We start from the raw sequence: 13,468 nt of genomic DNA, 5'->3' as shown, positions 1-13,468 counted from the left end.
TATCAGACGGTTGTAGCAAGTGCCGTCTTCTACGCGGTGGTGTGCTGGGGAGGCACCATAAGGAAGAACGCCTCATGCCTGGACAAACTGGTGAGGAAGGCAGGCTCTATTGTAGGCACAGAGCTGGACAGTTTGACATCCGTGGCAGAGCGACGGGCGCTGAGCAGGCTCTTGTCAATCATGGAGAATCCACTGCATCCACTAAACAATATTATCTCCAGACAGAGGAGCAGCTTCAGCGACGGACTGCTGTCAATGTCCTGCTCCACTGACTGACTGAGGAGATAGTTCCCCCCCCCCAACCCCACACTATGCGACTCTTCAATTCCACCCGGGGGGGTTAACGTTAACATTATTCAAAGTTATTGTCTGTTATACCTGCATTGTTATCACTCTTTAATATTGTTTTTTTTATCAGTATGCTGCTGCTGGAGTATGTGAATTTCCCCTTGGGATTAATAAAGTATCTATCTATCTATCTATCTATCTATCTATCTATCTATACACTAAGCAGTTGTATGGAAATATATTTTTTCTTTTTAACAATATTTTAATCTTGATATTCATTCTGTTTTTCTGGGTGTTCTAATGGTTTAATTAATCCATCGTTTTCTAATTAGTGGGTCTGATGGTAAAGTAGTTGCAGCCTTTGATGATTCAGTGCTGTTTGCCTGGGTGTCTGACCTGCTCGTTTCTAATTGTCATTGTGCATTAAGATACAATAAAGGGAGCAAACTGCACAGAGAAATGGCAAAATATAATGTAAGCAACAAAAGTATGTTACGCATTTAAATCTATAGGAAAAATAGAAATATTTCTTAATGTCTTATAAATGTAAAAATCATGCCTCTGTGCTTTCTTAATGTATAATACGAGAGAGAAAAAATACCAGCTAGTTAATTGAGCTCAGTTTTATCAGTTGTTGTCACTGATTATGAATTTGGTTGAAGCAAAAACCTGAAGCCACAGTGGGCCCCCAGGACCGACTTTGAGAAGCCCTGGTCTAGAGCAGGGGACCACAGTGGTTTTTGTTACATCCCAGTTGCTTATTTCAAAGTCAGTCCCTGCCAGTAACAGAGCTTGTTTTTTTAAATTGTATGGCTTTTCAGTGTTTCCATTCTGTCACGTCATGTCATTACTACTTTTAGAAAAGAAAAATCTTCAATATATCATTTAAATGAACTGTGGCTAAAAGCAGGTTAATAATTATCAGTCCTTTACCTTTTTCCCATTTATTTCTGAACAAATATTTTAATTAAACAGGAAGTCTTGAATACACAGATGTAAAAGGGACTGTTATATAGAGAAATACTTTTGTTATTTGCATCTTACTATTAATTTGCAACAGGAAACAGAAAACAAAAATTAATTCAGTAGATTGACTGCAGGTATTTAAGACTAAAGCAAATAAGGATTAGAACTTATGACAAGAAAATTAACTAAATTGTAATATAAAATGTTACTCAAGGAGTAAATTCTTCACCAGTAATACTTGGCATCTAATTAAAATTTGGACTGGGACAAAAACTATGGCCACTCTAGGACTTACCCTGAGAAATCTTTGTCTTGAGGTGCTATTGACCTTACGCATTATTAAAGGAAATTGTACAATACACTTTTTGTAATTCTTGACATTGCAAGTGGAGAGATAATAAAGAGCTAAATAATTAAATACGTTTTCTGGAATTTGTTTTTGTGTGTATTCCACTTTTCTTACAGATAGTACTTTGTCTTAAGTAGGAAATGTAGTTTTTTTTTATATAGTAGTTCAATAAATAAATATTATTACAACAATAGAAAACCCACTCACACACCAGAATTATTAAAATGAAAGAAAACTTCAGTGAGGCATTATGTGGACATATCACTGTTGATATAAAAGAGCCCTAGTAGCATTTCTCAACACTTCTGCTGAATAATTTGTTGGCTGAAAGCTCTCAGTTCTAGTGTGTCAGAGAGAGGATGTGCAGCATTGCTTATAATGGCACTCAGGTTTGTTTTAATTCTCTTTCTTTGCTACAAACTCCGGGGGTTCCAGAGTGTGTTTCATAACTAAACCTGCCCTTTTAATTAGCATCTTGATTCATTGGGCCTCCCTTGAAGTGATGTTACCAGCCGGATACATCACAACGTAGAAAATTGCACTGTCCATCACAGTGTTGTGTGAAGGATGTCATTACCCACATTATAGCTGTGTTCGTTAGTGACTCTCCTTTAACTTTGTGTTTGTGCATTATGACATATTACTGCCCTGTCAAAGGACAGCTTCCTGTTTTCCAACCAATGCTGCCAAGAGGAGCACTGATTCCCCACAATTTGAAACTGGAGAATATTGCCCATCAAATGTAAGGAGATTTAGCTGTGTCCTTTCATTGGGCTGCTCATTCTGCAGTGTTAGGCCTCGTTTATACTCTGCGCTCAGAATGCGTACACACCCACTTCATGGCTGCCAAGTGTTCCCAGCGTTCATTTAACACGTCCTCTGACCAGGTCCTCAGAAATTAACGTGACGCGTGCGCGAGTTGCAATACCAGCAAAAAGTTGGGGGGCTCAGTGTACTAAAAATTTGAATGTGACGTCATAGTCTCTGGTTACTATCTACATGTGACAGAAAGCCAATTTGTGGATTCTATGAGATCGATGTGCGCACTTCGATGTTTGATGAATGGTTCGATGTGGTGAAGCAAAATGCCAACATACAAATGCATTCGTGGTGCTTTTATATTCAAGCGTCGCATATTACCGATCCTAATAACTTGATACATTTTAAGTCTCACATTCTGTCTTCTGTGCCGTCTTTTTTTTCTAGGGCTTCCTCCGAACCTGACAGCAGCGGCAAACAGCAATAGATTGCCACACAGAACACATTAAAAAACTCCTTACAATGGCGGCGCGCTTAGACGCTGCGGCTGTGTGCTCTCCGACTCAGATTGTGTTTTTTCCACCATGCCTGGATAAATACACGTATAGCCGGCAGGATATTTTATCTATCGGTTTACGGAGCGAGAGTTGCTCGACCTCCGAGTTTCTCCGCGTCCACAACATTCCAGACGACATCGCACGAACACCGGGCTCTCCATGGATTACAATCCCAGCTTTGAGGAGCCGGCGGCGGCGCAAAGAACGTAAACAAAAGAGGGGGTGCCGAGGCGGCGTGCTAGTGAGGCTAAGGAAGCAGCCACACAAACCACCGCTTCCAAGCATTTTCTCCTCAAATGTGAGGTCGCTGGCAAACAAACTGGACGAGTGGCAGCTGCGGATTGCAACGGAAGATCATCAGGGACTGCTGCATCCTGCTGATCACGGAGACGTGGCTTAATCCACTCATACCGGACATGGCGCTCGAGATAGCAGGCCACACAGCACATCGGCAAGACAGGACAGAGCGATCCGGTAAGAAGAGAGGAGGGGGGCTGTGCATTTATGTGAACAATAGCTGGTGCACAAATTCCACCATAGTCACCAGACACTGCTCTCCAGACGTGGAGTTTATGACGATTAAATGCAGACCCATATACCTCCCCCATGAATTCAATGCTATACTGCTAACTGCTGTGTACATAGCACCAGATGCTAATGCTAACTCGGCTCTGGGGCTTTTGCATGACACCATCAGCAGTAAACAGAGCAAGTATCCTGAGGCTGTTCACATCATTTCTGGGGACTTTAATCATGCAGATCTGAAACCAGTTCTCCCCAAATTCCATCAACACATAAAGTGTGCAACCAGGGGAGTAAAAACACTGGACAAGTTGTACACAAACATCAGACAGGCCTATAGGGCTAAACCCCTAGCACACCTTGGCCAGTCTGATCATACATCTCTGCTTCTAATCCCTGCATATACTCTCCTCAGGAAACAAGCTCCCATTATGACCAGGACTGTTACCATATGGCCCGAGGAGGCCTCCCAACAGTTGCAGGACTGCTTCCAGAGAACCGATTGGGAGGTTTTCTATCACCAAGACTTGGAGTACCACACTACTGCAGTCCTGGATTACATCAGGTTCTGCACGGACAACGTCACCAGGGACAGACGCATAAGGATTTATCCTAACAGGAAGCCCTGGATGACGAGGGATGTCCAGAGTCTGCTGAAAGCTAGGAATACTGCTTTCAGGTCTGGGGATGGGGCTCTTTACAGTGTAGCCAGAGCGAACCTGAAGAGAAGCATCCGAGAGGCCAAGGCAGCATACAGAAGGAGGATAGAAGATCATCTGAGGAGTAACAACACCAGGCAGGTGTGGCAGGGTGTCCAGCACATCACCGGATACAAATCCAGCAACTCCTTGGCCGCTGAGGGAGACGCTTCTCTGGCAGAGGAGCTGAACATCTTCTTTGCCCGCTTTGAGGCGACACCAATAGCAGCTCCATCACAACAGCCTGTTCACAACAGCAATATACTCACAGTGGAAGAGTGTGAGGTGAGGCGGGTGATGAGGAAAGTGAACCCGAGGAAGGCTGCAGGACCCGACGGTGTGGCTGGACGGGTGCTGAAAGACTGTGCAGATCAACTGGCCGGAATCTTCACCAGGATTTTCAACCAGTCCCTGTCCCAGGCCACTGTCCCATCCTGCCTCAAGTCCTCAATCATTGTTCCGCTGCCGAAAAAATCCAACACGAACAGTCTGAATGATTTCCGCCCAGTGGCACTCACATCTGTCATCATGAAGTGCTTTGAGAAACTGGTGCGGAGTCATATCATCGCCTGCCTGCCAGCAGACCTGGACCCATTTCAATTTGCTTACAAAGCAAAGAGATCCACGGAGGATGCTTTGGCCACAGCTCTTCATGCTGCCCTGACCCACCTGGAGCAGCAGGGGAGTTACGCCAGACTGCTCTTTGTAGACTTCAGCTCGCCGTTTAACACCATCCTCCCACAACGACTGGTGTCCAAACTGGCAGATCTGGGACTTCCATCACTCACCTGCAGTTGGATACTGGACTTCCTGTCGGGACGCTCCCAGAGGGTCAGGCTGGGTCTCCACACATCCACTGCTCTCAGCCTCAAAACTGGGACGCCGCAGGGTTGTGTGCTCAGCCCGCTCCTCTACACCCTCTACACATATGACTGTGTCCCCACTCACCATAACAACAAGATTATAAAGTTTGCGGATGACACGACGGTGGTCGGACTCATCTCGGGCAAGGAGGGTGAGCTGGCATACAGGAACGAGGTGGAGCGGCTGTCAGAGTGGTGCACAGTCAATAACCTGCTGCTCAACACCAAAAAAATGAAGGAGCTTGTTATTGACTTCAGAAAAAACAAAACTGACATCCAGCCATTCATCATTGGTGGGGCCCGGTGTTCAGGTTTCTGGGTATGGAGCTGGAGGATGACCTGACCTGGAGCGCCAACACCAAGGAGCTGCTGAAGAAGGCACATCAGAGACTGTATTTTCTGAGAATTCTCAGAAAGAACCATCTCCCAAAAATCTCCTCCTTGCTTTTTATCACTGTTCCATCGAGAGTGTGCTCACGTACGGACTGTGTGTGTGGTACAGCAGCTGCATTTACTCAGAAAAGAAAGCGCTCCACAGGGTTGTCAGGATAGCGGAGAGAACAATTGGTTGTACCCTCCCCACTCTGGAACAAATCTACACCTCCCGAAGCCGCAAAAAAGCAATAGACATTTCACAGGACTCATCACATCCTGGTCATTGCCTCTTCCAGCTTTTGCCATCGGGCAAGAGATACAGAGCAATGAAAAACAGGACAAACCGCCTTAAAAACAGCTTTTATCCGAAAGCAATCATGGCCCTGAACTCAGAATAAAACTGCTCCATATTATTCTTCCAATGTGCAATATAGACTTACAAGTCAACAAGTGCAATTTGTATATTTATTACTATTCGGTTTGGTATTATTTTCTCTCTTCTTGTCTATTTGTCTTTTTAACTCTTATTCCTCACACTGAGTCGATTGCACCTTCAATTTCGTTGTTCCTTTGTAAAAGTGACAATGACAATAAATATCTATCTATCTATCTAACTGTATGATATTCCAACTCTCTGCACATTTAGAATCTTAAGATTTATACTTGATATCACTTTCATGATGAAATGCATTAATGTATGTGACATTTTACAGATAAATCATTAATTTCGTTTAAATAATGAATACTGTTAATAACTACACACATGGGGGTGACACGGTGGCGGAGCAGTAGCACTGCTGTCTCGCAGGGAGTCACGTCGCTGATATTCCCTGCCTGGAGTTTACATGTTGTCCTGCTGGATTTCCACAGTGTGCTCCGGTTTCCTTCCAAAGATATGCAGATTTGGTGACACTAAAATGACGCCAGCGTGTATGTGAGTGCTTGTATTCACCTTGCAATGAGCTCATGCCCATCCAGGGATTGTTTCAGTCTTGTGCCCAATGCTTGCTGGAATGGACAAATCCCTGGATTGATGGATTTAATCATTAAACATCCTTTTCAGAGAAATTGCGGTAAGGTGTCATTGGAATTTAATGGGTGTTCCAGGCAATTCACAACACAGCGAAGCCAAACCTGTACTCACCGTGATGATATCTTACACTGCCACCTGGTGGATTCCTCCAGATTTCCGTAAAGTATGCGCGCAAATATAAACAGTAAAGCGTTTGCGTAGCAGGAGCGTCCGCTGCAGCATGTGTTGCGTTGCGTGAAGTATAAATCTGGCCTTAGAAGTTCAGCAGAGCTGATGTTTTGTACGGCCCATCCATACTCAACTTTTTTTCCTCCTCCTTTTCTTCAGGTGTTTATTCTTTTTTTGTCAAAGAAATATTCCTGCTTCTTGACTAGCTGATCCAGTCCTCTTTAACCCCTTTCCCATTATCTGAGAATCATCACACGTTAGTCACATGTACTCCATCATCCTCAAGTGTACGTGTCTCCAGTGAGCTGCAGTTAGTGACGGAGTGTGGCTGTTGGACAGCATCTGCTGAAGCAGGAGAGCTGAATACGGGCTGTCAGAACAGAAAGCATGTGAAGAAAAAAGCGATTTGATGTGTTAAAATTGTGGCAATTCTTCAGCAATGGCTAGTGATAGCATTGTAGATTCTAGCTCTAGTGATGGTGATGATTTTGTATTTATAGTAAAATTTGATGCCATTTCTAAATGTGTGTGATGCAACAATGGTATTCAGAAGATGCCAAACTGGCCGATCAGGTAGATCTTATTAGGTACAGATGATCCCCTCCATTTTCAGGCTTTTACAGTTTTTCTCAGTTGCATAAGGTCACTTGTTGAAACACTGTTAATCATTCTCATAGTTCCAAGTACATTTGTCAAAACAGTGCATGTAGCATGGCACAACCCCATAGTCCACCTGCAAAAGCAAATGTTTCACCCAAAACTCTTGACTCTTCAAAATTAAGTTATCGTGGCACCAAAATGAAGTTATTTTCACATTTTGTAGAACTGTGGTGGTCAATATGTTTAGATGTTTCAGTTAGACAGTGAAATCTGGAAATGAGTTCCTTATCTTCTAATTCCCAACAGTCCTGTTGTACATTTTTCCACTCAAATTGGATATCTACTATACCAAACAATAAATTACTGTCCATCAAACTGAATACTATTCTGGAATTCAGGCACAAATTTCAACTGTAGAAGGTTTTATATTCCAGTCTGTGCTTAAAGCAAAAGAACCAAGCATCTAATGTGTGTAAGGAAAACACCACCTCTGCCATTGAAGGGCTGTGGGTATGGTCCACAAGTGTGACCCATATATCATCTGAGACAGCTGTGTGCATTTGCACTCTTCTGCCTCTTCTTTTATTTTGCTGTCTTGCCCTCATACCAGCGCTACACATCTTTGCTCCTCTTCATCCTCCATGAACAGGCGGCTGTTGGCCAAGTTCAGCGTTTACCTGAGCGGGATCCTTGTTTGACAATACGCATAACTCATGAATCCTACCAGTGAGCTAACTTGACAGGAAGTGTCATTAGTTGATCTAAAATTTGAAAACCTTTGACTTTGTTAGTGATGTTCAGTCTTCAAACTGGTGAAACACTAAACCTGCTGTTGTGCTATTATCTTTATTTTTTTTACATTTATTTATTTTTAATGTTGCTTTAATTTTTTGTAGTTGTACCTTAATGGTTGAAAATACTTGATACTGTGAAAGTTACTAGGTGTCAGAATCATGGTAGTAATTTTCTCTCCTTCACTGTCTCTTTGAAAATAGATAGTTGAAGAGTCATACTTTCTCGGTTTTTAAAAATCGACACGGTATGCGGTGCTTTCAAGGCTCATCTTTAACTCTAATGCTTACTCTGTCCCTGCATATTGTAACGGTGCTTACTGTAGTATGAGCTGGTTTTCCACCATGCCAGGGCAGTGGCGTAGCGTAGTGGGGGCGGCCTGCCCCGGGCGGCACTTTTAGGGGGCGGCAAAATTTCACAATAAATTATAATAATATCTTGTAAAAATTTGAACCATACCTAAATAAGGGGGCGGCGGAATTGTCCTCCGCCCTGGGCGGCTGACACCCACGCTACGCTACTGTGCCAGGGGTCCCTATAAAACCAGAAAGCAGTTCTTTTAAAGATAGTGAGCCATGTAAGGAACACATGGCTCTTTCTGGTACTCTGGGCTGCACTGCTGTGAGAAGTGGGATGAGAAGACCTACAGTCTGAATTAGCAAAGCGCCGAGTTCCATGAAGACCTAAAACAAACTTGCTTAGCTCTTCTGAGGAGGTTGTAGAGAATCTGAAGGCTGAGATCCGGAATCTGGAATGCCGTTTGCAGCATCAATACAGCGCAAAACAGTTGAGAGACAGCTAAGTCTGTAGCTCCACCACTGTTTCTCTACCTGCTAAGGTCCATTGGCCTTGGTCTTTGGATACAGATCTAGCTTCAGGCTCATGGTGCTAAAAAAAGGTGAGCTGTGTGAGGTAGGGGCTGGTGATAAAAATGTGCATGGAAGTGATGAAGCAAATCGATGAGGTGTTGGGGAGCAGCAGTGGAGGGAGACTCTCAAATCCAACATCCGGACCTGGAATATGTTTGCAGCATCCGTTCAGTAAAGGAAAACAGCCAAGAAATCGGTGCTATACCTGTAGCCCCACAAAAGGAGGTTTGTCTGCTCACTTACTGGGGACAAAGCACTGCACAGAAGTGCACTTCTGTTGCACTATCTGACAACACAGCATTCAACACCCTGAGTTGCTCCACCTAACAATGAAGCACTTGACCCCTATGTGCTTTTGTTACTGTTCTTATAATTGCAGCACACCACATCCTGTGTCGAAGAGTCCTGTGCCATTTCAAGAAGTTGGTTGCTGAGGACCATGCTCAGTAATGGCTGGCATTACCATCATGCAAACAAGCAACTTCAAAGCCTGCAGCAGGTGCACTTATAAAAATAGCAAGCCTGAAATGTTGCAAACAGAATCCCACCTAGTGCAGCTGTGGCAAGCAGTCCTTTTCAGTACAGAAAGCCACCAAAAACAGCGATGTAAAGACAAAAAGGATCCATTCGGGTACTCGGCACCGGCACTTCAGTATCACTCATAATCTCAGATCTGCTCATTTTGCTGTTATCCACACACATATTACAAGCTACCACACTACTTGCAGTTCTTGTGTAGTTACTATTCACGTTTAGGCATCTCATAAGCTTTGATATTACATGCTAATTTTTCCTTGATTACAACTAGGTGGGGTCGAGCAATGGTTGAAACCCGGAGACCTCCTTTGTCCTAAATCCAATACCGGGAGAATGAAGACTGTTGCTGGAGATAACACATTCTATCGGCGTGGATCCAAGCAGGACCGCGGCGCTCTGAATGAACGGCCGCCTGAACTCAGCGTATCGCTTTAAGGTGCGCGCACTCGCTGGTATCGGCTGATGACCACGTGATGCCCGCTGACGTCGCCTCGCGTGTCCATTCAGAGTTGGCGGGTGGAGTAACTTTGCGTGAACTTTTTTTGTAAAGATTTTTGTTTGTATAAAATGTTGAAAGAAGTACCGATCAGTCAAGGACTGAGGAATGGATTTTAAGCGTCTCACTGAAAAATCCAGTTAAACCGGTTATAACTTTGTAGTTCCCGGTAGGCGTCGCGTACTGCTTTGTTCGCCTGTTAAACTCTGTAGTTTTGAAGCAATTAGATCGCAATCTCCTAACGAAAAAATGCTTATGATTAAAAACTATTTCGATGTCCAACAGAGACGCCGCTGAACTTTGGTATTTTCGATAACGAGGGAGGTGTGTTGGCATGTGGCGGGGCAGAAATCACTTGTGACAGGCAGCTGAGGAGAGCGCACCGGCTTCTTACAGTTACTTTGTTGAAGCTACACGATTCCTGCAGTTCCGTGTTCGGGGTGGAGGGACAGAAATCTCATCATCATTATGTTTTTTGTACTCTGAAAATGTCGGGGCAGCCGCCCGTTTACCCTTTTTTGAGTTTCGTAAGATAAACCAGTAAGAGAGAAGCTGGACGTACTTTTCAGATGCGACAGCTTCAGAGTTCATGTAGTGGAAATCGAAGACGAGCTACAGGACGCTGCAAGATGAGATCTTGTAAAAACGGGATGAACACTGTGGACGGGTACGTCCTGTCGGTGGACGTGGGGACAACCACCATCAGAGGTTACATTTATGGCAGGGACGGCACTGTCAGAGGCTCCAGCAGCAAAAAGGTGAGCGGTGACTTTTGGTGCTTAAACGTTTCACGCCGGTTTGTTTTTAAGCACAACCTCGTGGTGGGGTCGGGTATCGAGGATGAGTGTATGTGTGTTTCTCGTAGCCGATTTGCCGAAGTTTGTGGAGGACTGGTCATTACCACGCGTAAATTTGACCCATAATGCACACCACCCGATTCAATCCGTCTGGTGCAGTTTTTGGCGTGCTCGTTCTGCTCTTTAAGATTTCGTGTCATTTACGTTTGCATAAACCTTCATTTATACGAGTGGTCCTCAGACCGGGCACTGGGGACCCTCTGTAGCTGCCGGTTTTTGTTTCAAGCACTTTAACAATTTGTGATGATAACTGATCTCATTTAATTAGCTGATCTCTCATTCAGAAAGACTCCGCAGTATGCTTTTTAAATTTACAAGACATTTAAAATATATTTATATTTTGCTATAGCTTTAAATGCTTAACTCTTTTTGTTGCTTTCATGTTATTTTGTCCTTTTCCTGTGTAGTTTTGTTCCTTTTATTATAATCCTAATAATGACAGTTAAAAACTAGCAGAGCAGACAACCGGGCAAACAACACTGAATGATGAAAGGCTGCAACTAATTCTACGTGAGGCCCACCAGTTAGTAAATAATGTAATAAATAGCAATTCATTTACAATCAAAAAGTTTGGAAACCCCTCTTAATTCTTTGGATTTTTGTTTATCACTGGCTGAGCTTTCAAAGTAGCACTTCCTTTTAATATATGACATGCCTTATAGAAGCAGTAGTACTTCAGCGGTGACATTAAGTTTATTGGATTAACAGAAAATATGCAATATGCATCATAACAAAATCAGACAGGTGCATAAATTTGGGAACCCCAAGAGAGATATCACATCAATACTTAGTTGAGCCTCCTTGAGCAAATATAACAGCATCTAGATGCCTCCTATACCCTTTGAGTGTCTGGATTCTGGATGGAGGTATTTTTGACCATTCTTCCATACCAAATCTCTCCAGTTCAGTTAAATTTGATGGCTGCCGAGCATGGACAGCCTGCTTCAAATCATCCCATAGATTTTCGATGATATTCAAGTCAGGGGACTGTGACGGCCATTCCTGAATATTGTACTTCTCCCTCTGCATGAATGCCTTTGTAGATTTTTTTTTTGTGAATTTCCCATTGGGATTAATAAAGTATCTATCTATCTTTTGAACTGTGTTTTGGGTCATTGTCTTGTTGGAATATCCGACCCCTGCGTAACTTCAACTTTGTGATTGATGCTTGAACATTATCCTGAAGAATTTGTTGATATTGGGTTGAATTCATCCGACCCTCGACTTTAACAAGGGCCCCAGTCCCTGAACTAGACACAGAGTCTCACAGCATGATGGAACCTCCACCAAATTTGACAGTAGGTAGCAGGTGTTTTTCTTGGAATGCAGTGTTCTTCTTCCGCCATGCAAAGCGCTTTTTGTTATGACCAAACAACTCAGATTTTGTCTCATCAGTCTAAAGCACTTTGTTCCAAAATGAATCTGGCTTGTCTAAATGAGCATTTGCATACAAGAAGCGACTCTGTTTGTGGTGTGAGAGCAGAAAGGGCTTCTTTCTCATCACCCTGCCATACAGATGTTCTTTGTGCAAATTGTGCTGAATTGTAGAACGATGTACAGACACACCATCTGCAGCAAGATGTTTTTGCAGGTCTTTGGAGGTGATCTGTGGGTTGTCTGTAACCATTCTCACAATCCTGCACATATGCCGCTCCTGTATTTTTCTTGGCCTGCCAGACCTGGGTTTAACAGCAACTGTGCCTGTGGCCTTTCATTTCCTGATTACATTCCTTACAGTTGAAACTGACAGTTTAAATCTCTGAGATAGCTTTTTGTACCCTTCCCCTAAGCCATGATACTGAACAATCTTTGTTTTCAGATCTTTTGAGAGTTGCTTTGAGGATCCCACGCTGTCTCTCTTCAGGGGAGTCAAAGGGAAGCACAACTTGCAATTAACCACCTTAAATACCTTTATATCTCATGATTGGACACACTTGTCTATGAAGTTCAAGGCTTAACGAGCTAATCCAACCAATTTGCTGTTGCAAGTAATCAGTATTGAGCAGTGACATGCGTTCAAATCAGCAAAATTACAAGGGGGCCCAAATTCTTGCACAACCAGTTTTTCACATTTGATTTATTTTTTCATACAACTACTGTAAATACTGCTTCACTAAAAATCTTTGTTCGGAAAACACCCCAGTACTCAGATGTTCCTAGGAAATGAAAGACACACCACTGTTATCTTTTTCGTTGAAAGTAGAGTAAATTATTATGCAGGCTTAGAGGGGTTCCCAAACTTTTTCATATGACTGTACTTATTTGGTTGACACCTTTATCCAAGGTGATTTACAGCATTTGAGATAGAATTGGACTTTTTTTTTCCCAGTAGGAGCAGAGGCAGGTGAAAGGACTTGGTCACGTTCACACAGTGTCTGTAGACGGATTAGAGCCAACAATCTCAGTGTTTGAAGTCCAGAGCCTAAACCACTATGCCACACTGTTGGAAAGAACATTGTTTAAAAGATAAAAAACACATATAAAATGCATGAGTTATTTAGTTTTGTCATTTGTCTGTCAGTGTGGTGTAGTGGTTAAGGCCTTGGGCTTCAAACTCTGAGGTTGTAGGTTCAGATCTTGCTACCAATACTGACTGACCGTGAGCAAGTCACTTCACCTGCCTGTGCTCCAGTTGGAAAACTAAAAAGAAATGTAACCAGTTGTGTCATAAATGTTGTAAGTTCCCATGGATACAGGCATTAGCCAAATAAGTACATGTAAATGTCATTCATACATTGA

At 43.2% G+C, this 13,468-nt stretch overlaps 1 protein-coding gene across 1 annotated transcript in view; it reads left to right on the top strand.

The window, feature by feature from the left end:
* The first annotated feature begins 9,878 nt into the window (after positions 1-9,878).
* Positions 9,879-13,468, top strand: part of gk5 (glycerol kinase 5) — a 143,868-nt gene continuing 140,278 nt past the window's right edge. The window contains exon 1 of the mRNA XM_051922915.1: positions 9,879-10,630. Coding sequence (XP_051778875.1) covers positions 10,442-10,630 — 189 coding nt within the window. The 5' untranslated portion in view covers positions 9,879-10,441. The remainder of the gene's footprint in view (positions 10,631-13,468) is intronic.

This window comes from Erpetoichthys calabaricus, chromosome 2 (assembly GCF_900747795.2).
Source record: "Erpetoichthys calabaricus chromosome 2, fErpCal1.3, whole genome shotgun sequence".
NCBI lineage: Eukaryota > Metazoa > Chordata > Cladistia > Polypteriformes > Polypteridae > Erpetoichthys > Erpetoichthys calabaricus.
This window is presented reverse-complemented; position numbering and strand designations above follow the sequence as displayed.